This window comes from Callorhinus ursinus, unplaced genomic scaffold (genome assembly GCF_003265705.2).
Source record: "Callorhinus ursinus isolate GAN/ISIS: 27379988/994484 unplaced genomic scaffold, GSC_fseal_2.0 scaffold26, whole genome shotgun sequence".
Classification (NCBI taxonomy): Eukaryota; Metazoa; Chordata; class Mammalia; order Carnivora; family Otariidae; genus Callorhinus; species Callorhinus ursinus.
This window is the reverse complement of record NW_027397088.1, coordinates 2,993,281-3,018,165: the sequence shown is the minus strand read 5'-3', so window position 1 is coordinate 3,018,165 and position 24,885 is coordinate 2,993,281. Positions and strand designations below refer to the sequence as shown.

Sequence of the window (24,885 nt, the reverse complement as noted above, 5' to 3'; positions counted from 1 at the left end):
GGAGTATTTTATGCAGACAGCAGGACTTACAGGGATACATGTACCTCATCATTGGTAATTAAGTTGAAATGTTTATAATTTTTAACTAAAATAAAATTTTTTTCCAGTTAAAATAAGTATAGGCCAATTTTAGAATTTAAAACAAAGGCACATTACTGCCACAGAATTGAATGCAGACACAGAAACTTGTACTATGATCAGAGCAATGAAGACATAAAGAGACTGGAAATTCCACGATTAACTTGCAATATGCTCCACTGGAGCAAAACAGAAAAACTGTTTGTTGTGTAAAAAAATTTAAAGAAAATAAAGTGGGTAATATAAAGAGATATCTAAAATCCATAGAAGATTTGAAGTTTCCTCTCAAAGATCAAAAAAGAATTAATATTGTCTGAAATCTGAATTAAATATCCAGTACATTTAAAATTTTAACAGGCGGTAAACTTGTCACTTTGGATGCTTATAAAATGGCTTGGGTTAATTCACAAAAGAGGAAACCAATTTTAGATGGAGAGATGACAAAATAAATTATTACAGAAGTTTTATTAGAAAATTATGAGAAAGACAAAAAATATATATAAAACTTTCATGATATTTAATTAAATCACCAGTTGCCTATAGAGTGCAAGGTCTTTCTGATAGTATGAAAGATCAATTGATTTGAAATTTGAAAAATTTCAAGTGCTTTTCTTTGTCTTTAGACAAGTTGTATGATATATGAGTTACTGCCTAGTTACTACTTTAGATATCCTTTTTCTCAAAGGATTTAAAAATTTACAAAGAAATGATGTAAATTTGTGGTGAGAAATACCAAATTTGTAACATAGATACATAGATATTTTTGAATGTTCTATATATCAAAGATGAATTTCAGATGGATATGAAAAAATTTTAATTTCTATCACAATAGGTAGGACTCCAGCTATGGTAGGTGAAATATTTGCATTTATTAGAATTTTAAAATAAAAGACTGATGTTTCTTTTATTGCTTCATTCCCCTATATTCTGAAGTAGACTTAAAAGTTGTCCTACCATAGTTAAAATTTTTCAGTCTATATATTCAAATATATGAATCATTGCCAGTTTTATAGACCTGTTGAAGGAAGTAGAAGACAATGAAGGCAGTGATCTTGTGCTTTTTGCTAGCACTCGTCGTGGAATCATGGATGAGTTTTACAAAGATTTCTGTAATATTTACTCCAATATAAGATTTTTTTTCTTTCTTGAAACAAAAGGGGTGCTTGCCAAATATTCAGTAATTATAAAGAAAACATGGCAGTGTGATTTATGTTTTCTCAGTCTTATCACACTGCTTATGAATGAGCTAAATTTGAAGCTCTAAGGAAAGGAAAAGTTTATTTGTGACCTAGCTAGGGAGGTGTGAGAATTCACTTTATACTTAAGTCAATAATAATGACTTTATACATGTATTAACATGAATCAATATGAAGAAGGTTTTAATTATTAATAGCATTATGTAAACTGGCTATAAAAACTAGAAAAAAAATTTGAAGAACACTAGTAGAGTTGCTTTCCAGTGTATGCAAATACTCATTTGGATTCACTATTAATACATGACATAAGAGTGAGTTAACTTGAACATATATGGATCTTAACCGGATAACCTTTTGCTCCAAAGTCAAATCAGTTTTTCTTGAGAAAAAAAGAAAAAAATTGAACCAGTTGTGCCAATGTATATGATGAATATATTTTATTTTATTTTTTAAAAGATTTTTTATTTATTTGAGAGAGAGAGAATGTGAGCAGGGGGAAGGGCAGAGGAAGAGGGAGAGGGAGAGAGAGTCCTCAAGCAGACTTCCCACTGAGCGAGGAGCCCAGTGTGGGGCTTGATCCTAGGACCCCAAGAGATCATGACCTGAGCTGAAATCAAGAGTCAGATGCTCAACTGACTGAGCCATCCAGGTGCCCCTATCTATGTAGTGAATATTAAAAGGAAATGATTTTTTTTTTTTTTTGGTATTTAGTTCTTGGAAGCCTTTTACGTATATTTGATATAACCTAGATATGTAAATCTTTTTCAGTTATCAATTTTATGAAATCTAAATACAGATCAAATGCTTCTGAAGAAAATTTAGGTTTGATTTGAGATGTGTTGTAAGTGTAAAATAACAGGTTTTGAAGACTTTAATACAAAAAAGAATGTGCAACATCTCATAATTTTTATTAACATATAACATTTTGGATAATTCGGTTAAATAAATTTATTAAAATTAACTTTTGCCTATTTCTTTTTAACTTTTTAAAACTTGGCTACTAAAATATTTAAAATTACACATATGGCTCAAATACATTTCTTTTGGCCAGCACTGGCTTAACACATCATAGGTGTAGGGCGCCTGGGTGGCTCAGTTGGTTAAGCAACTGCCTTCGGCTCAGGTCATGATCCTGGAGTCTCGGGATCGAGTCCCACATCAGGCTCCCTGCTCAGCAGGGAGTCTGCTTCTCCCTCTGACCCTCTTCCCTCTCGTGCTCTCTATCTCTCATTCTCTCTCTCTCAAATAAATAAATAAATAAAAATCTTTAACACATCATAGGTGTACAGTGAATGAATGTTAACATTAATATGATCACTAAAATGATGATGATGATGTATTGATTCCTTGTCCTCTCACTAGATTATAAATTCCATAAGAGTAGGAAATACATCTTATCCTTATTTTTATTTGCCATATCACATTTTGTAGTCCTTTATATTTTAGAGGTTATCAGTGGATTGATTGTCTCAGGATCTGCTTTTAACATTCCATGTGCAGAGCTGTGTTGTTGTTGTTGTTGTTGTTTTAATCCTCAGGATAATGGCCTAGATATCCCTTTGAGTCTGTACACGTATGTGCATGTACACACACACACGAGCATTTTGTTTAGTGTACTTGAAGGGGGGGTTATTTAAGCATTCATAATAGTGGATTATTGCAAAAGTAATTGGTACTTATTTTAATTATTTTTCAGTAAACTTTGAGTTTTTATATATATGTTTTTTAGGTAATTGAAAAGTTTTAAAAACTGTGGCACTGGCATCTTGTTTTAGTTGAAACACTTTTGTTTTGATTGAAGGAGAATTATTATGGAAATAATACTACAGTTAGGATTAGATAAATTGGTTTCATACACTGCCAAGTTCTCTAACTAGCTCTATGACCTTGAACAAGGGATTTAAGCTTTCTGAATGTCAGTTTTCTAATCTGGAAGAATGGGGATAATATCAGTTACCTCACCAGGATGTTGTGAGAGATAAAAATGGGAAAAATATCTTAGAGTACTTAGCAGCCATAGGAATTATAGACATGTAGACTATTATTATTTTGATCAAAATAATATATTTTGAAGAAAATAATGTAAGGCTGAGTTAACCATATCTATTAAAATGTGATAGCTTATGTGAATTTTAAGCCTAGTGCTGTGGTATATAAAAAATGCTCTCAATTTTTCCACATGTATGACCTAAATCTACAAAATGTAGTCAAATATCCCAAATAAGTCATAAATATTAGGGGAGAGACTAGCTGGGAATGAAAGCAGTAGTTAGATATTTCAGTATTGTAAGATTAGATTAAAAGGTACATATGATCAGGTTAGACTGAATTAGAGACACCTGGTTTTCAGTCTAAGACTCTGGAAAAATTGGGAATTTAGACTTTGGTGCTGCTATGACTAAGATGGGGACTTGTGTCCAGTCCCTGTTAGGGCGGACATTATTTTCATTTGGAGAATCTTTACCCCTCCTCCTCACCCTCGCCCCCGTGTGCCCTTACAAAACTCTGGTCTTCAGTGGAGTGTGATCTTGACAGTGTTTTGTCCTGTAAGTCAAGATTTTTAAAAGTGTAGGGTTGAATAAGAGCCAAGCTTCTTTGCTGTTGGTGAGAGAAAACAAAATGATAAGAAGTTCGAATTGTCATCTAAGTATCTCACAAATAACTCCTTTTACTCCCTCTGTTTCTATGTTAGGGCTGAGCTATCTAGAAGCATACCTGGATTGTGTGGCCTAAAAGGCAGTGACACTGGAAAGAAAGTTGCTAGTATGATGGAGACACCTATTTTTAAATATGCGATTTCCCCCCACTCCAAAATGGTTTTTGAAAACTTCTCTGAGTGGCAGAACCCAAATGTACAATATAACACAGTAAATAACTGGAGAGATTTCCTAGCCCACAAATTGAGTTTTATCAGTTGAACCTACCCACGGACAGGGCACTCCAGGAGAATCAACATTATTTGCGTTAGGGCCTCTGTGATGTACAGTCATTCCTACAACACTTTGTTCTCTGGCTCTAAAAGTTAGTTAGCTTTATTAGTTTTATGATAAGCAGCTTTCTGGGTAGATGCTTACAAATTTCTCCGTTTGCACTTGCATATATATGTTTGAGTTTTATCTGTTTCAGTGATTTCAAGTTCTGTAAATCACTGTTCTTATTTTGTTTCATTCTTCAGTGATGTACAGTGTCTCCAGGGTGATGGATATTCCACATTGCAGAGCAGATTTGAAATGCATCAGGGAGCCTGTAAGTGACATTTCTGTCATAGTATGCACATATTTTAGAAAAAGTCTCAACTGGATTGTACCAATTACTTATCCCTGAGAGAAATTGGGTTAAAAGAACATTTGTAAATAGTTAAACTCTGTTTGTTACCAACAGTGACATTTTAGTGGCAACCTGTTAAATGAATGTGGATGGGGAAAGATAGAGTCATCAATATATGTGTATTCTTTTGTTATTTATGACCTTTTTAAAGGTGTAAACAAAAGGACATTTGTTTTGTCTTCCTCCCTTAGCCAGGACACAAATTATAAAAAAATGTACAAGGAAGAGTTAATAAATCAGGTAAATACTAAAATTTCATAATTCTTCTCTTTTCAGTACAAAGGTTTTTTTTTTCCTTCTAAATTTGAAGTTTTTCATTAAACATGGCCTTGAACACTGGACAAAGTGTAGCACTGTTTCAGTTTTGAGTACCTGTAAAAAATCATTTCCTGCATAAATCACTTGGATGAATAGAACTACGTAAGCATATACTTTGCAAAGAAACAGGCTTTAATTGTATGGACTGTCACTTTGAGAGATAATGAGAAAGGGAAAAGGAAAGAGAGAGGAACTCTGTTTTCAAAATTTGTATATATATGTATTTACCACAAAGTGATTATTATTTAAGCATGAAGTTTACTGGTAATTTATTATTAACTTCCCTACAGATCTATACAAGTCTTTATCAATGTGTCTGGAACCCTGAGTTATAAAAACTTTGAGGTAGTATATTGTTCTAAACTTGAAAGGAGTTATTCACACCAGCACTGAACTAGCCAGTTAGGCAGATATTTAAAAGGATTTTGACAGGGATATGTTTCTTGTATTTCCTCTGTTTTTTTCCACCTTGATTTCATGCTCAAGTGTGGTGATTTATTTCTCCAGGGCACTGTGCCATCCAGTATAGAAGAGGTCAATATGGTAGTATTTCATAGCTTTTCTTTTATCTACACAGCCTTGCCACCCTCTGTCCATGACTCATGCATCTACTGGTGTTCCTGATAGCAGAACATTTTGATTAGCTGGACAGGTTACCTGGTTACTATTCTCAATCTGTCCACGTGTAGGTTTGCTGATGTGTGTGAAATGTGGAGGTCTGAGCCAGTGTTGGAGCATAATCCTATCTAGGCCAGGAAATGCCTGGCTTCCCAGATACTTCTCAGAGCAATAGGGCAGGGACTAAATCTCTTATTTCCTTCCTGTCCTTTATTTCATAACACCTATGGCCCAAGTGGATGTTTGATATTCACTAATCTGGGACACTTTGTATTGTTAATGAATTCTACGGAGACCAAATTTTATGTTAAAACATTGGTAGGCCTATCATTATGGAATGATTGATCCTATTAGTAAAGCAAATTGTCATATAAATAATTTGTTACAAATATATATACATAAATTGTGTGTGTGTGTGTGTGTGTGTGTGTGTGTGTATTTCACATCCTTGCTCTGTTTACCATACCAACATCTTGGGCAGGTTACTTGGTCTCAGTTCACGTCAGTTTGCTCATTTGTAAAATGGAGATAATAGTGTCTACTACACAGGGTTATTATGAAGATTTACAGTTAATGAATGTGAAGCATTTAGTACATGCCTGGCATACCGTAAGTGCTATATATATGCTTATTATTGTTATTAATACTATTATCATTTGTAGTAATAGTAGGTCATATGAAGACTTTTTTTTTTTTAATCTCAGAAGGATAAAAGCTTCAGCCTGAGTGAAGAATGGGAGAGCAGGAGAGAAAGAAACACAGACGTTCAAACTAAAGGACCTTACACATTAAAAAAAGGAAAGCAAATCAGTGTGATACAGTATTCTTTGGGCATACTTATATGCATGAAGACATGAAAGGTTGGCTCACCCTTGATGTGTCTATGTAGTATGTACGCCCAGCACACTTGCAGGCTGTTAATAAATGCCTTTGGATTTCCTTTCGAGGCTTCTTAAGCATTTCTGGGGCTGTGTTAGTGTTATGTGTGTGTGTTGCCTTTCTAATTACATAATTAAAAATTGTCTCTCTACACCTTACTAATAACTGTTTCCTTTCTACCCCCTTATGTTAACCCTTTAATCCCATTTTCCTTAAAGCATTTGTCTAATTACAGAAGTTTATTTTACTCTGTTGAGATTAACAATATTACAAATGCTGGGTTGGGCAAATGTAGCTCGAATTCAAGTTTTGGTGTTTGCATTCTTTCTTGCTCATTAAACTAAGAATGTACAATAATCATTTGCAATTTGAAAGGAACATGTATTTTAAACCAACTAATTATGGGAGTTGTGCCACTGAAAATCTGCTAAACTGTTTCAAAATATTTTTTGAGTAGCTTATATTAGAAAAATCAATCAGTTTTATTTATGTTCTAGATACAAGAACAAACCAGTTGGCAAAATACAGCATACTAGAAAAGTGGACAAAAAATAGAAAAGATAAAAATAAATAATTCCTAGAAGAAATAGTATATATGGTCACAAACAAAAAACTCTCCAGTCTTAATACCAGCCAAAAAATGGAAAAAAAAACACATCATTTTTTAACCTGTAAAATTGGAAAAAAAAGTTTTTTAAAATTAACCTTTTAGGTCATTGCTTCTCTCTGATATTTTTTCATAAGTAAATCTTTTTAAAAAAATTTACCATGGACACAAGATTCAATATTACAATCTTCTTTTTAAAATGTTTCTTTCAACCTTCCAGCTCATGATGATTTACTGGAAAGTCTTATGTTTGGGGGCGCCTGGGTGGCTCTGTCGTTAAGCGTCTGCCTTCAGCTCAGGTCATGATCCCAGAGTCCTGGGATCAAGCCCCGCATCGGGCTCCCTGCTTGGCGGGAAGCCTGCTTCTCCCTCTCCCACTCCCCCTGCTTGTGTTCCCTCTCTTGCTGTGTTTCTCTCTGTCAAATAAATAAATAAAATCTTAAAAAAAAAAAAGAAAGTCTTATGTTTAGTGACAGAGCCCCTGTCACTTCCACCTGTTTGAAGGGCTTGTTCCCTGGCAAATAGTCAGAGGGAAGGGGTGGTTACAGAAAGAATATCTTAGCTGCTGGGCACAATTAAGTCTTTATTATTCAGAGTTTGTTGATAACATTTCTGGATTACAGTGCTCCTCTCTACCAGGAAGTAAATCAAAGTAAGTGAAAGTCTGTTTTTCCGCGGCAGCAGCTTTTATGGGGAAATAATTGTTAACTTTAAAAGACTACAGGAATTGGAAATTATTTATGTTTTAAATATTGATGATATCCTGGTTTCTTGTCTACCACTTGGTCAGCTAGTTTTCACTCCACTGATAATTGTTGGCTGTATTCTTGTTCTTCACTTGGTAATGCATTAATGTGTCAACTGTAGGTATTAGTCCAGTCTCTTCATCTTGGATTTTTTTTTTTTTGCAGTATTTTATAGTGAAAAATTCTGAGGTCTGAGAGTCTGAAGACTTTTTTTGAGGGGGAGAGCAGATTCTGCTACTTCCAAACTGTGTGACTGTACACTAAACATTTAACTGTTTTGAATCTCAATTTCCTGATCTGTAAAATGAGAGGGTTAGATTAATTAATCCCTATGGTCTTTTGAATTCTGTGAGTTTAAAAAAGATTTTATGTAGTGTTTTGTGTTACAAACATGAGCCAGGTGAAAATACTTTTCAAATATTATTCTGCTTCTGTATTCTTCACACTACATTGCCAGTCTTGCCATTGGAGGTTTTCATTCTAATTCAGAACTGCATTCTGTGTTAGTCATTGAGGTTTTTGCATTTCTCTCATGGGGAGGTACAGATTACTTTGATACTGTAATTGCTATTAGCTGAAAAGATGCTTATTTTAGAGTAATTAGAATTTGTAGAGTTATAGAACATAAAGGGCAGTGTAAATTGGTGCTTTCTCTCCTTACAGGAGGGACATTCTATTTCCTGATGCTTGAGATGATCTAAACAAAGAAATTCATTTATTAGTGGCATGATTTCTTTAGCCCAATACTACTTATCTTATGCGAAGAAGCTGCCAAATGGTGCTTAGGCAGAAACACACAGTATAATTTAGCATGCATTTCAGAGGAGCCAGGTTCTCAAATTGCATATAAGAAAGTGTCCTTTTCATTTATCCTTCTGGGCTGTAAGTGCATCCATGTTTGAAGGGAGAAGAGAAATGCTAGTCTCCTCTGCAGGAAGGTAGACTCCCTGGCACATATGTATTTGGATGTGGGCTGGAGGATCAGTCAGTGCTTAATAAAGCCTTCTGTGGTCATCGGGAGAAGGGTAAACTTTCTGTACTTCCTTAGCTTTTTATAGATGTGTAATTTTACGTAATTTTAATACTATAGTCAAGATATGATTGAACTAATTTTTGGAATTATTCTTTATTTTTATGGGTGTTGATCTAGAACATTTCTGAGTATTTCATGGAAGGTGAAAAATAGAGATACCCAAATATAGGGACTGTAGGCATCCGGCATACCTAAATCTGGCACTTTTGGTCCTTGGGTAGTGCCCTCCTTGGCTCTAGAGCCTCCAAATAATACAGCCACAGTCAGTCCAAGTCCACCTTCAAACAATACTGTACTGCTTCCTGAGTAGGGCCCAAACACGACCTGAGGAATCTCAGGTGCTGTTTACTGTCTCCTTCCTCTGAGCTCTGGAGTTCTAAAATTACATGATGTCACTTAATTAAAACTAGAAGCACTGATTAATCCACAAAACACTCCGTAATGGGAAATGACTAAGTCAATTTGGTTTAAAAATGAAATCTGTTATGGTTTTTTATTATTTTGTTGGGTTTTGACATGTTTTGGTAGGTCCCAGGTGGAGGAGGGTGAGGAAGGAGGTTGATTTTCTAGGTCAGAATAATGCGCAACTTGGATTCCAGTTCTGGCTTTACCCCTGTAGTGTGATAATATGCAAATTGGCTACTGTCTTGTGCCTTGTTGACCTCAGATGCCAGTGGCTCCTTGCCTTCCGGGCCGAGTTCTTGCAAGAATAAGATAGAAAATGTTACAGCCATGGTGATTCCTTAAATCTGCACAGCATTTAATATGAAATGGATACCCTTAATAACCATGTACAAAATTAAATTTAAGAGTCACAATTGGGACATTATCTCCTCAGTTAAAAGTTTTCTGTAACAAGGATTGAACCCAGGCTGGAATTTGTACCAGATTAATTGTGTTCATAGCAAATGAGTTGGAAATTTAAGTTCATTTAGTTCCTTGTGTTCCAAGGAATTAAGTATCAGAATTTTTAATGTCAGTTGTAGGTTCTCAGTTGCCATGACATTTCAGTTATTAGTCTGATTGAAGCTTTCTCCAACAACCCTGTTCTTCTAGAGGAGGCAGAAACAATGATCTTGTTGGCTTGGCTGACGCCTGCCTGCTTAGATACTGTGTCTCCCTGTGGAGTACACTTAGGGGCTCAGGGAGAGGACAAGGGGAGGCCAGCTGGGCTCCCTAGGCCAGAGACCAGGAGCCTTCGCTCTGCTCCATTTCCCACTCATTGTGCAGCTCAGGCCCTATCACTTGAGAGACCTGGCAAGGAAGTCAGGAGGAAGTGAGTGCCCTGCTGGTTCAGAATGTTCCAGTGCGGTTGGAAAGTTTGAGAAGGGCCCTGGGTGAGAAGAACAAGACCTTATTGACAGGGTTCAGGCCTGGTCAGGTCTGTTTCACATCAGCTTTCTGAATAATCACAGCTTTCCCTGCCCCCATGGATCTCTAGCACTTTCACCTCTGCCTTTTTTTTTTTTAAACATTGTATGCAGCCATCGGAGAACACAAAGCATTTTAACTTTTTATTCCAAGAGAAATTATGGAACATGAAAAGTATGGTGTTGCCTGCTTCAAAATGACAACACTAATACTAACAATGAAACAAAACTTGATACATTCTAGGGCTTTCCAAACTGCTGTAAAATTATTCTTCTGATTGTAAATACTTTTTCTATTAAGCTGCTTTCTCACTGATTGATTTATAAGACTACCCATTATTCTCACATTTCCGATGGTCATGTAGACTGACCTGCCCTGTCCTAGTCTGTATTGCTCAGCCCTCTTATCTGATTTAGTTTGCATGTTGGATATTTTAAAAACCATGCAATTGTGTGTATATCATAAGATGGAGAGGAGAAGGAATATGCCAAACCATTTCTCTTTTTCTCTACATGAGTCTATAAACCAGAATATTTATGTCAAGAAGTCAGAAGAAAATCTGTTGGAGGTTTTAATGAACCACAAAATGTGTCCCTTGTATACCTTGCCTTGTCATCCTGCCTGAATTTATGTGTGACTTCTGCATTAATGTAGTAAACACTCTCTTGGCAGCCCTGTCATTTTCAGGACCCATAGGGTGTCTCCATTTCCAGCTTTAAGTCAACTAGTTACAATAATAAGACTTGTTTCATTTTTCTTTTTCCTGGAATATCTGGTAAGAACTTTTGAAACTCAGAGGGATATTTTAAACTTTTTCAAACTGAGGAAACCAAAGAAAACCCAGATACTCCCAAATAGTCCCAGCTACTTTTGAATACACAAATTTCCAGTAGTTGGAGCCTCCCATTTTTACGTTTAAGTCTGGATGGGATGGAGGGGACTGACCCGGGCTGAAAACAGGTGGGCAGTTAACAGGATTGATTGCAAAATGTCTACCCAATTCATATTTTGAGCAAGGCTGGTAGCTTTTATAGTTCCTCTAGAACAGTGATTTCTCAGCTTTTGGCCTTTTAATAGTTTTATTAGATGACTCTCATACTTTCTTTCCCTAAAAGTGGCACATGAAATATTTTAGTTTAAATAGCATTCCCCCCTATGTAGAATTTTTTTTTAAAGATTTTATTTATTTATTTGACAGAGAGAGACACAGCCAGAGAGGGAACACAAGCAGGGGGAGTGGGAGAGGGAGAAGCAGGCTTCCCGCTGAGCAGGGAGCCCGATGCGGGGCTTGATCCCAGGACGCTGGGATCATGACCTGAGCTGAAGGCAGATGCTTTACGACTGATCCACCCAGGTACCCTATAAATTTTTACAAGAGTTATTAAAAGCCATTTGAGAATCTGTGTTTAGTCAGATACCTTCATCTTAATATAGGGAATAACTGCACAATTTAAGATGCATCCTTCCGGGGCACCTGGGTGGCTCAGTTGGTTAAGCGTCTGCCTTTGGCTCAGGTCATGATTCTGGAGTCCCAGGATTGAGTCCCATTTCAGGCTCCCTGCTCAGTGGGGAGTCTACTTCTCTCTCTGCCCTTCACCCTGCTTGTGCTCTCTCTTGCTTTCAAATAAATAAAATCTTTGAAAAAAAGATGCATCCTTCCTACTTTACAAAAAATAAATATCCTTTTATTTAAAGTTTATGAGTGTGTGTGTTATGCATATATATTCAGTGATAATAATACAAATCTGATCGTGTTTAGCACCCGCACCCCCAAAACTCTTTTTTCAGTGACTTTCCAGAACGCTTGAGTTAGAAGCCAACTCCCACCAGTGCCTAGAAGGTCTTCCTCCACAAAGGCGCTCACCTACCTCCTCTCTGCCATAGTGTCTTTTTTCAGCAATGTTAATAACGCTCTGGTGTTCCCTGCCTCCTGCTTACACTCACCTGTGTTCTCCCCAAGTCCTCACAGCTCCCATCTCATTCCTTTACCCATGATTCCTTTTTCACAACCACCCAGAATTAGTCTGATTCCTGTTTTATGTTCCTGTAGTACCAAGACCTTCTGCTTTGCTACACATATTTTGCATATTTCACACAGCTAGTAAGTGGCAAAACCTAACCAAACCCACATCTGTCGAAATGTCATGTTCTCTCTGTTGCCCCATATTATGTCCCTGGATTTTGTTTCTTACCCAGTAAATTGGACAATGCTAACACTTTGCCGTACTTCTGTGGTACTCAAGTGAAATAGTGTCTATGAAAATGCTTAGTGAACAGTGGAAAGAGGAATACTGTTTTGTTTTTAACATCATTAGCTGTATTATTTTTATTCTGGTTGCCATGATCCTTAATTTAAGTTCATATAGCCCCTTCAGTGCATTTCTCAAAGCTCTCAGTCTTGGCTGCCTTCTACGCTAGCCGTGATGGATCTGACAATTGTCAATTTTCCTTCTCTTCCCAGGATGGTTCATACTTGGCTGAGTTCCTGCTGGAGAAAGGCTACGAGGTGAGTGACTCAGTGAGCAAGCACAGGCTGGTGGAATCACTTGGACACAGTGGCCTCCTGCTTCCTCTGCCGCCGTCCTCCTGTGTGTGTTTTCCACTGAAACTCCGATAACAAATCAAAATCAGGGGAAGAATGTGCCGCTTGGCTTGTAACCATGCCAGTTCATTGTGCTATTTATCTGCTGGTGAGCACTGGTGGCTTCCCCCTGTTCCTTAGTGTTTAACTGCTTTGCACGCTTCCCACATTCTCAGATAAAGCAGCCTGGGTAAGCTAAAAGCTATAACATTATTAGGGTTAATTTATGATGTAATGTGTTACATAAAAAAGTCCCACTCACAGTGAAGTCACTTAATTCGGAAATTGCACAGAGCAATAAAAACTAAGCTGATCTTTGGCAAGCTTGAATGAAACATTTACACTCAGAGATTTTTTTCGTTCTAATAGGCAGCCATATATTTTATGGAAGCTGAAACTTCTGGGTTTGCTGCTGGCGTCATCACCGTCGTCTTCTTTTTCTCCTCTTTTGTCCTCTCCTCGAACATTTTCTGCTTTCTTTAAAGGAAACAGGTTTTCATATTAAATTTGATGTAACTTCATGTGTGCATGTTACCTTTTTTAAGAATAGTTTTCTGTATATAAGTTCATGCTGTACAGAGAACAAAAACCTATACAGTGACCCATATGCTCTGGCCTGATTTGGGAGTGTTTATATTAATAAATTTGGATTCTCTGGATTATTCTGTTTGCAGGTATACTGTTTAAAAAAAATGTGCACTGTGGGCAGATGGAAAAACAACAAGGAATTTGGCATCTAAATGCCAACAGGATTTGAAGAAAAGGAAATGAATTTTCTTACTATAACTCATAATCTTTTGAGAGCCTTGACTTTTAGACTTTAAGAATAGGAGATATGTTTAGCACCTTCTGTTCCCTTACCTAACCAGCCAGGTTTATATCTTGCAAAAATATGAAAATAAGACAAATGTAATTATGAAAGCATACATGTGCACTTATGTTCATATACAGATTGCTATAATTGAGTGATACATTCATATTCTGCAGAGCAGAGAATTTTAGAGTAGATCATATATAGTACAGAAGAGTTGGTTTTAGATAAAGACTGATAATTTATTCAGACTACATTAATTTAGTGCTTCAATAAATCTAAAAGGGAAGGATTGGCAGATAAATTACTTTGTTTCAGGTGTTGGCACTGGCTGAGAGGTGTTTGGTAGCTAGAGAGGAGTTAGTGGGGAAGGAACTTAGCAACAACTGATGGGGTTCAGGACGTGCCACCCCAAGATGTGGTACTTTAGCGTATTGGATATTTTAAGCTGAAGGAGTTTGAGAAAATAGAAGGAGTTTGAGAAAACTGTAGAAATTTCTCCTGTTAATCTTTGTTGGTTTAATGTGGAGGAGGAAAATAGTTTTCCTCAACCCTCTTAGGGTCCCTGGCTGGGTCTGAAAATTAAACTGAAAAGCATACAAGTTTATTTAATATTAAGTTTTATGTGACTGGGAACCTTTATAAGGAAATGAAGATCCAAAGAAACCATTAAGGCTAAGTATTTTTATGTTAGGTTCAATGAAGAATGGATGGTCTTGGAGAAATATGACAGGTCAAGGAGTATGAGGTAAGTATGGGAAACTTAACAAGATCTGTTTGTTTGGATTCTTTTTGGCATCCCCTTGTCTTCAGAGATATGGATGTTCCTTTTTTCCAGTTATGGTGGAGGGCACCTCTCACTGGAGCATTTCATGACTATTTTAAGGGAGAAGAGCAGGGGGAAAGTTAGAGCGACTTCCCTGGTTCTATTGTTTTGTCACATTCCTTCAGCTTAAAATATTCCGTACACCACGGTGCCATAATTTGGGGTAGGATGTCCTGAACCCCATCATGGTCATTGCAGTTTTGAAGAGTGAGGTGGTATGTCAGAAGGAGTGCTTAAGCTGCATGGATGTTGAAATTTACTTCCAAGGAGGGCATGGGGGACTAAGACATGAGATGAGGATGGTGGCAACAAGTAGTGTCTGCAGCTAGTCCAGAGGAAAACGGAGCAGGTATGGTGGTATAAGGTGGAGTAGTCACTGTGATAATGCGGTGGACTAGTGATAGGGCCTAGGGTTAATGTCTATATGGTAGACGGTGAATAGCCTCAGTTAACATGATGGTGCTCTTAGTGTTACTGGAAATGGCTAGGAAGAAGGCATGCACAGAGACATTCAAAGCTCCACTTAGGTGGCTTGTTAAGGAACTAGCAGACTTCAGAAGATGGGTAGTAATGTTCCCAAATGGATGACAGACTTAGAAATAAATGTAATGAGAACCTAGGACTGCCAGATGAGCTACAAATGTTTTTGTTCCATTGGCATTTGAAATCATAAGAGCAGATTTGATTCTGATAAAGACAACAGAAGGCCCACTTGGCAAATCACAGTTAATGGGAGAAATGAATCATTGAAACAATGATTGGCAAGAGAAGAGAGGTTTAGGAGTGAGAGCCATAAATTGATAGAAGGAGATAATATAGACAATACAGGAGGAAGGTATAGAACTACAAAGCATAATCAGAAATGATTCCTTCTCATAGTCCAGAGGAAATATGAGCTTTGTAGGAATAGGGGAGCGAAAAGGTGTTTATCCATATTGTATTCAGTTTTAATAGGCTGCTGTCTTCCATTTTAAGAGATGGCTGTAATTGGAGGATAAGCTGTTAAGGGAAATATAATGGTGGCACGGACTTCATCTTTTTTGAGCTTGAGTTGAAATAAATTTTTTGAAGAGGCTATATTGGAAATTTTCCAGAATTATCAGCCAGCAGTCCCTGGTTGCTCAAGACCATGAGGAAGATAATAGGGTTAGTAAATTGCATTCAGTAGGGTAAGAGGAGACACCTGTCTGTACCTGAATCCAGAGGGTCAACATCAGGAACTTAGCAGGTTCTCAACCTGCAGTGTGCATCAGAGCCCCCAGAGGCCCCATAAAGATGAGGATGGCTGGTTCTGGGGTCTGGGAATCAGCCTTTCGAACAAGCCCCCAGTTGTTGCTGATGCCACTCTCCTGGATCTTACAGTTTGAGAGCCAGTACTACTATAGGTTCAAATGAGATCATTTAATCATAAGGCGAAGATGAACAGAATTTCTTAAGGTATCTTAATTGGTGGGGTTTTCCTTCTCTGAGCTCTTACACTATTTTGGATTTAGTCTTTGTATAAGGAATATCACTAGGCTAAGAAATACCTGGAAACAATATACTTTGGGGTAGCAGAGTACAAACCAGAAACAAATGAACACTGGGAAGAAGAGCTACAGATTCTATGAATAGGCTTGATAATGAGGCTGAGTTCTTCCTAGAACAGAAAGGGGCAAACTTTAATTGTCTAGCAATGGCAAAGTCAGCCTTTCATTGTGAAGGTGGGAAGGCATGGATTGTACGGACAAGCAGTAGTCAGTTGGGGGCGCAAATTGAAGAGCAGAGATAGGTTGGTGGGGTAGTGATGAGGTGGCCGCATAGGCAAAGACAAACACTCTCTACAGAATTAGCATAGCATAGTTACATAGATTCCTTTACTTTTTCTTTAGTCAAAAAAGCAGAGTAAAGGTATAAAAAGCTTGGCTAACTTTAAAGCGAAAATAGACATTTGCATATGACTTGAAAAGGAATATCATATGTATGAATAGACCCATTAGTTATGGTTAAATACTTTGTATGACCTTACACATTAGATTCCTGAAGCTGTGGGGCCTTCTAATGTGGCCACTGAAATCCATGCATCTGGTCGTGTTTTGAATGATCTAGCTATCTATCTATTTATTTTTAAAGATTTTATTATTTATTTGAGAGAGAGACAGAGACAGAGCATGAGCAGTGGGGAGGGGCAGAGGGAGAGAGAGAAACAGACTCCCTGCTGAGCCACCCACGCATCCCTGAATGAACTATTTAATATGAGAAAGTGAAGGGTTGCTTTATTCCTGGTCCAGTTCTCACTGAGAAGAGACTCTAAAAGGTTTAAAGTTATAGTTTTTAATGTTGCTTGTTTCTTGAATTTTGCTTAACATTAATCATTAAGGAGAGCACAAAGAGAGTGAATCTAACACTTATTATTTATAGAATATAGGTGTCATCTCATGAAGAGGAAAACTAAGAATTATCAGGTTTTTTTTTAAAAAGATCGCCCTTTAGGGGTGCCTGGGTGGCTCAGTCGGTTAAGCATCTGCCTTCGGCTCAGGTCATGATCCTGGGATCCTGAGATCAAGCCCTGCACTGGGCTCCTGGCTCAGCAGGGAATATGCTTCTTCCTCTGCCTCTCCCGCTGTTTGTGCTCTCTGTGTCTCTCTCACGCAAATGAATACATAAAATCTTTTTTAAAAAATTGCCCTTTAAAACTTCAAATAGTTAATTCTACAGTTGTTGAAGTGCAAAGGATAATTCTCCCTTAAACACCCGTCAACCATCTTCAGAGCAACAAAGGTGAAAGAGGCCATCTAGCTCACTGTGGCAAGGAGACCCTTAGGCTCGGGTGCTAGACAGTCTGTGTTCTAATCCTCCTTTGCCACTGGCTGGCTCTGTGGCCTTGGGCAGGTCACTGGGCCTTTCTGAGACTTAGTTTCTCAGGTAAAAGGGGATGATAAATGTACCTGTTTCCTAAGGTTGTCTTGAAGATTAGGTGAGACAGTATGTGGAAAACAGTCCAGAGAAGTTCTGTAGGATTTGTGGGGCTTTAACTGATACAAGAGTGACAAGATGACACAGTACTTGATGCTGACAAGCCTAGGGCTATAGATTTTATAGAAGGCTCCTTAGTCCAGTTTATTAATTAGCATTAGTAAAGGCAGACCTGTTACATTTCCTAGGATCTTAGCCCTGTGTGCATTCCTTCTGGGCATGAGGGGAAAAGGAACATTAATAGAAGTGAAGCTTCTTATGAAAGTTTCAAGTGCCTTCCTAGCATCACTGTTAGCAGATAAGACAACAACACATACTTTTGTACCCATTTTGTACCCTAAAACACAGAGAAACCAGAAACCAGAAAAACAAAAGACAAATTTAATTTTTTTAAAAAGCAAAAATATGTCTGGGAATAAATGAAAAATTTTAAATATTAAATAACATGGCAACAAATACAACACAGCATATCAGAATTTAAAATGAAGAATAGGTAAATTGTGGGTTTTCTTCTAAGAGAGGAATTATGACTAGGGAATATAAGGAGAACAGAAAGGAAATGACATATAAGGATTGTCCAGTTATCTCTGGGAGATTATTTGTTAGAACCTGGAGTTCCCATGCATCCATTCATGATCTGTGAGAATCTGGAAGATATTTTGGGTTGTCGAATACTGTAGAAGCCTTGGTGAAAAAAGGCAAAAGTTTTATGTATTTCATTGGAAACATACTGAGTGTTGGTAGGATGGACCATGTGTACAGTTTAGCTTGACCACTTCCACTGGCTTTGTGATCTCAGGCAGTGTCCTCACCTGTAGAATGGGAGTAATATAAGGAAGGGTGTTGTGAGGATAAGTGATTTAGTGTCTATGAAGAGCAGTGTCTGGCATATGGTCATTGCCATGTACATGTTAGCTATTGATGTTACCTCTATAATCTGTGCTTTTCAAAAGGCAAGTGGCATTAAACATCCCTGGGGAGTTATCCTTGCTTCCAAGAGAAATCTAGACATTGAAGAATTTGAAATCTAGTGGTAATAATTTTCTTTCTTGATTGAAATAACAAACAGATACTGAAGGATATGAAATCCAGTGGTAACAATTTTCTGTTTTCGTGATTGTAATAAGTAAACAAATACATGAGCAAGCATTTCTCTGTTATATTGCCTAATCTGACTCTAGGTTTTGAAATCAAACTTTGTTCTGACGTTGAGAGAACTTGAAATTTTCCTTTTCATCAACTTAGTTAAATGGGACATGAAATTTGTTTGTCAAAATACTCCTTTCTGTTTAAGACTTCAGTGTTTCAGAATTATATTTTCTTTTTGAACTGCTACAAGATAATAGTGATTTTGATTAAGTTTACATGGAGTCATATTCAGCTCATTTATCTTTTCGCTTTGGTTTCCTAACTCATCTCTCCCCCCCCCCAAATCCTTATAAAAACAAACAATAACCTTACATACATCCCTTCTGTGAAGAGAAAGCTGTTAATCTCAAATTCTTAACTAGATTATCCAGTTTGCACACATTTTGGCTTGTCTTAAAGTTTGTATTTCACCTGTCTCTGAGGCAGACAGACTCAGCTTTCATTAGTTCTTAGAATAATACTTGCTGTCATGGATTAAGCATTTGGCAGTTCTTTCTTTCCCTGTATACACATACCAAAAGTTGGGAGCGAGGGGAAATTAAAACACATTTTTTCATATTAAAAAAAAACCTATGGCTTAATGCTTTTCGTTATAAGTGTGACAAAAAGTCCTATGTTATTTATTTGCTGTGACTTTGTGTAGTTGTCTGATTTTAATTGAATCCATCAATATCATTTAATATTTTTATCAGAGCCTTTAATGTTTATATGCAAGGTGTATGTATATGGAGTTTCTCTTTTTTCAGGTTGTTGGAATATGTGACTTACCCGGAATCCAGCAATTAAGAGAAAAGAGAGACTAAATCATATTATTATTATTATTTTCATTGTCAAAATTAAATGATCTGTTTTTTAGAACATAGAAATTCCTTTATATCCAATGAAATAAAGCTCTGCTTACATCTGAGAGAGCTATATTTCAGAAATAACTTGGTGGCAAACACCAATTTTGCTATATATACGTATGTGAACTTGGTTTTTATTAAACAAAAAATTGTTAAACAAAATTATTGTTTGTAGAGCAGTTCAACTTTACAATTAAGTAACAACTTAAAAAATTGGAGACCATGAAGTAGAATAAATTCTAAGCTTGATATGTTATTTTATCCACTTCTAAATTAAGGAATGGAGATGTATACTCAAATCTCAGTTTAATATTTCCTAGATTTTACAGTTTGCCTCCTAAAATTTTAGTTAACGAAGTTTGTGATGTTCCCTTCTTAAAAATATTTTCATTTTTACCACATTTTCTTGGGCTTAGTTCTTTTGGAACATAGTGTGGATGAGTGCTTTTTTCTTTGCTAAAGCAGCTAACCAAAAGAATTACTAATTGTGCGTGTGTTGTATCCTTTGCAAAAGTTAATTTCTCATGTATGCCATATAAAATGACGATGAGATGTCTTTCTATTTGAAAGAAAGTCTTATGTGCTTATAATTCTGCCCCCCCCCAGCATTTGGAATATTCGAGTCATGCCAAGGATTAATTTCGGTTTGAAATAGACAGAAAACGATTGAGTTAAAATATAGAAGTGTATTCAGCTGCAAATGAAACTGCCCAACATTTGAAGGAACACTTCTAAAATAAGTGAAGGATTAAAACTGCCCCCAGTAGAACTGGAACTTGGGCAGCTGGTGACATAAACTTGTATTAGCATTGGCAACACAAAGGGAGTAATCTTGACATAAGGAGGACGTGAGACCAGGTCTTGAACAATTTCTCTTATGTGTCAGACACAAATAGTCTTTTCTTTGGTATCAGACAGGTATGCATTCTTTTTCCAAGGACTTTCTTCCCCCTCATACTAATAATGGTTAAGATAAAGATAAAAATTGAAAAAATAAAAAAATCCTTTCTTCATTTGAGTTTTCTTGATATCTTAAATCTAGTAGAGTATAAGTCTTGTCCCTAATCTATGCTATTTCTTTTCTGCAAAGCTGGATAATAGCAGCTGCTGTTTGTTTATATTTGTGGACGCAGGTATATTTATATATATATGTAATAGGTGCACGATGCACAGCTCTGAGGACACTGGAAGGATGTGGTGGCATCAGAGCCTCTCGGCCTCATGCTTTTGTGTTACAGAGGCTGCAAGGCAGTTTTACCGATATGGCCTCACATGGTCTGTCTTCGGTTTCAAACTGAAGAGATATTTTGTCAGCAGCAGGGCTCTAAGTGTGTGTGTGTTTGGAAAAGGAGACATTTGAGTATCTGTAACTAAGCATTTGCTGTGAAGTCACATAATTATCTAATTACTTTTGTTGAGATTGGCAGTGAAAACATGGCAGAGAGATGGAGGTACAATGCTGGTGGCTGGTGGGCAGTGGTAGGGGAGAAAGTAAGCAGTGGAACTATTTTTAATAATTTAAAGATAATGTTCATAAGTTATAGGCTTATAGGTTATAGTCATTTTTTCACAAGGTAAGCATTAACAAAAGAACCTCTGAGTTGCTTATTAATCCTCATTGCACATTTATAATTTCTTATCTTTCCACATTATAAAAAATGCAGGTCCATGGAATTGTGCGGCGATCCAGTTCGTTCAATACAGGTCGAATTGAACATCTGTATAAGAACCCCCAGGCTCATATTGAAGGAAGTAAGTCATTTTCTTTACTAAAATTTCTTTCTGTAGCTTCCTATATTATGATAAGTTATTTTCAAATGTCATTTTTCTCAAAGCCCATCGAGTTGCAATTATTTACCCATGAATTGCCTACATTGAATGCTATCTGCATGCTTTGAAAACCTTTCCATTGCTTGCTGCCCCTGGGCCACAGTGTCATCTTGGTTAGGCTGTTACAGGTTATTGGTCAGGTGATGCTGCTCAAGAAACCAAGAGTAGACATGCCTTTGATCACCCTTCTCCAGGTGTCCTTATCCCCTCAAGTAAGATCAGGTCCATATTCACAGAACACTCCTTTGCTTTTTATGTTTGGTCTAATGTAATCAAGCTAAGCGATCTTTGTACATTTATTTAATTTTTAAAATAATTTGTGAAGACAGGTCCAAAAACAGGTGGCAATCAAAACTATATTTAATTGCTTTACAGATCACTGTCAGTATTTGCAGTTGCATGTTATTTTTAATAAAGTTGCCTGAATGTAGCCAGATAGTCTACGTAGCCCAGTCACAGTGTTTTCTCATTTGCCCTTTATAGCAGCTCCTAAGCTTGTGAGTGAAACCATTTTACAGATGAGGAAATAGAGGCAGAGAGAGGTGGTAACTTTATTGAGGTCACATACCATGTAAAAGACAGAGCTAGGACCAGGACCCTGGGTTTTTAACTCCTAAGTTCAGCCTGCTTTGCTTGTCCAGTTTTTCCAGCTAGCAGGGATGATTCAGTCAGCATGTAAAGCATAAATCATTCTGTATTCATTTCAGAGCACCAAATATTTGCAGGTTAATGTAGTTGTCTCCACTAAAGGCCTTTTACCTTAATATTCAGGTTATTCAGTACATCCTTCTTGAAAATTATTATCATTTTTGTGCAAAGTGCAGAATGGTAGTTCCATTGGGTCTAGACATAGATCAATTTTATGTAAAAATAACAAAATATCAAGCTAGCTAATTGCCTATCTACATGTATCAGTGTAAGGATATGCTGAGATTTAGGGTTAGAATAGGCTAGTTGTCCTAATCAGTTATGTCTCTACATCAGGCATTTCGTGGTTGGCTTAAGGATTGATGTTTATGAAGTACTTTAAAATTGCTAGATAAAAGTATCTGATTCACTATTACTGGTGTATTACAGAGTTCTTTAGACAATATATGCATTTTCATGAGTTTTTTTTGGGGGGGGGTCTGAATCTCACTGTTATGTAACACATCTTACAAACTACCTGGGAACCATAAGATACATTAACTGTATAACATCTGTCTTGATAAGATTTAAAAAAAAAAAGTTCATTTGAGTTTTTACAAATCCTCTTTGTAGCATTTGTAAACAGACACAGGCAACAAATGTATCTTTCTACCATTTAGGTTCTTTAAAGATGACAGTTATACTCTGCTGCTCTGAAACCAGTGTGGTTTTCAGACTTTCAAAATATGCCTTTCAATTTTGATATTTTTAAAAAAATGGGCTGATGTTTTCTTCTATCTAATGGTATGCTTTTGAATTCTAAAGACATGAAGTTGCACTATGGTGACCTCACTGACAGTACCTGCCTTGTGAAGATCATTAATGAAGTAAAGCCTACAGAGATCTACAACCTTGGAGCCCAGAGCCACGTTAAAGTAAGCCATTTTTACGGTCCGATTTCTCTGGCTGTGTTCCTGAGTTGTTCCGCATTTTACTTTTTTCTGTTCCTTTTGTTGTTGTTTCTTAATATAGGCACTACTCCTGGTCTTCGAGTTTAATTAATGAATCTAATAGAAATACTAATACTTTTTAAAAGTGTATTCTCTGTTACTGAGCAATATAAAATCTTACTGCTAACATTAAAATAGCAGTATTCATTTATTTTGGGTTAATCTTGTAGTCTGTTTTCTGCCATTTCAAATCACATTGTTAATGAAGTGTTTTGTTAAAATGTTGGAAAATGTAATGCAATAAAACTTCTACTTTAATATTAATTTTTGGTAGTGGTTATATTATTGGCTGAGAAAATAATATTTTTTGAGTTCAATAATATGTTAAAATTAACTGAATTAACTTTTTATTGTAAGTAGTAAAAAACATGGGAAGGAAAACTGTTTTTAGCTTCTTTTCTCCTCAGTATGATACAGCTAATGTTGATTTCTTTCCCTTAATTCAGATACTCTGGTAGTCTACCTACCTCTCTTTAGTTTTTCTTTCTGGAACAAATTGCAGTAAACCTGAGAAGCCCATCCCTAGGGCTCTAGCAATCTGCTTATTTCAAATTTCCATTTTTGTTGCTATATCCCAGTGTTCACTTGAGTGAGTGAAACCTGAAGCCAGGAATGATACAAGTTCTATTTAGACACTTATTCAATCAGAATAGTGGAGCTGAGAAATAAAAGCAAATAACTCTAAGTTAAAAGAGTCCCCTGCCATCCTGCCAAAAAAAGTCCGAAGAATCTATCAGTTTTTTGTTGTTTGTTTTTTTGTTTTTGCCGTTTAATGAACGAATTCAGCAATGTTATTTCAGAAATACTTAAGGTGATTTGTATTCCTCCATATCTGCAACTTTAGAAGGAATGGAATCTATATGCCTGTTTTATATCTCTGCTAGTTTAAGGGAGAAACTATAAACTAAATAAAATGAAACCAGGTGTGGAATATAGTGAGAGAAATATAGTGGTTAACCCAGTCTTGTAATATTAAATTTAAAAATAGTATATAAATCCTCATAATTTACACTTTTCTCTAAAATGTTATCCTTGAAGGATAGCTACATATCAATAAAGATACTTCTTATCTGTGCTGTCTTGGAAAAAAATTTTTCCCCTTTCTTAATCTGTGATGATTCTGTTCAGTATCCAGTGTTAACCTTTGGGCTGTGAAAGTTATCAGGGTCTTTCAGTTAGAGCAGAGCTGTTTTTCTAAATGATTATGAATATCTTTTCTCATTTTATAGGGTATCTTATGCATACTATGCCAGGAGAGATTACCACCTCTTTTCTGTAGAGAAGTAGTCACTCTATTACTCCAGGTGTAAAGACTATTTATCCCTAACTGGAGCAATCAGTCCATCTTCCACATTATAATTTATCTAGTCACTTCTTGGGCTTCTTGATCAACGTGAGGGTATCTTCCAGGCAAAATTTGAATGTTTTGGTATGAATGCTCTGTTATTCAATTTCCTTTAGATTAAGAACTTTCCTTTGTGATTATAGATAGTTTAGTACCCCTAGAGCTATAAACTGGCATGGTGGGAAAGATGTAGGAAATTTTATGAAGATTTATTTATAGAAGGTCTCCCCTGTCACTTTAGTGTTAAATGAACCAATCTTCTCCTTTTTCCAAAAAGTTTTTGTAATTCAAAAAGTCTGTTGTACTTATCTTACTTGAAGTGAGCCTATTACTGTCTGGGTATCATTCTAGGCTGGTTGCACTGTAAGTGTAGAAAGCTTAGGAAATTGAGTCATTTCATTCAAGTTGCTGTGTATGTGACGTTTGTCTGTTTTTATTGTGTTTTGCCTCCTTCTCCTGAAGGCCAGCTAATTGGCAGAAATGGTGCTTAATTGAATATGAATTTTGACTTGTAAGATCATTTAGCCCTCCAACAAATATTTGCATGTGTGGTGGAATGGAAGACACAAAGATGTATAAAACCCACTTCTGTTGTGGAGGTTCTGAACTGGTGTAGGGATGATTTGTGGCAAGTGACAGAGGCTGGCGCTAATATCTATGGGTCTTTAGAGAAGGGTGAGAGAGAACTTCAGTCTGAGGGCATTATGATGGTGTCAGGGAGGAGGTTTATGGA

At 36.6% G+C, this 24,885-nt stretch overlaps 1 protein-coding gene across 3 annotated transcripts in view; it reads left to right on the top strand.

The window, feature by feature from the left end:
• GMDS (GDP-mannose 4,6-dehydratase) overlaps window positions 1–24,885 on the top strand; it is a 641,402-nt gene that overhangs the window by 151,728 nt on the left and 464,789 nt on the right. The window contains exons 2-5 of one of the 3 annotated variants that reach the window (XM_025890978.2): window positions 4,450–4,520; window positions 12,635–12,679; window positions 21,005–21,092; window positions 22,623–22,732. In XM_025890978.2, the coding sequence (XP_025746763.1) occupies window positions 4,452–4,520; window positions 12,635–12,679; window positions 21,005–21,092; window positions 22,623–22,732 (312 nt within the window). In that variant the 5' untranslated portion in view covers window positions 4,450–4,451. Of the gene's footprint in view, window positions 1–4,449; window positions 4,521–12,634; window positions 12,680–21,004; window positions 21,093–22,622; window positions 22,733–24,885 lie in introns of those variants that run through there. The other 2 variants (XM_073877510.1, XM_025890977.2) reach the window with 2 other exon arrangements.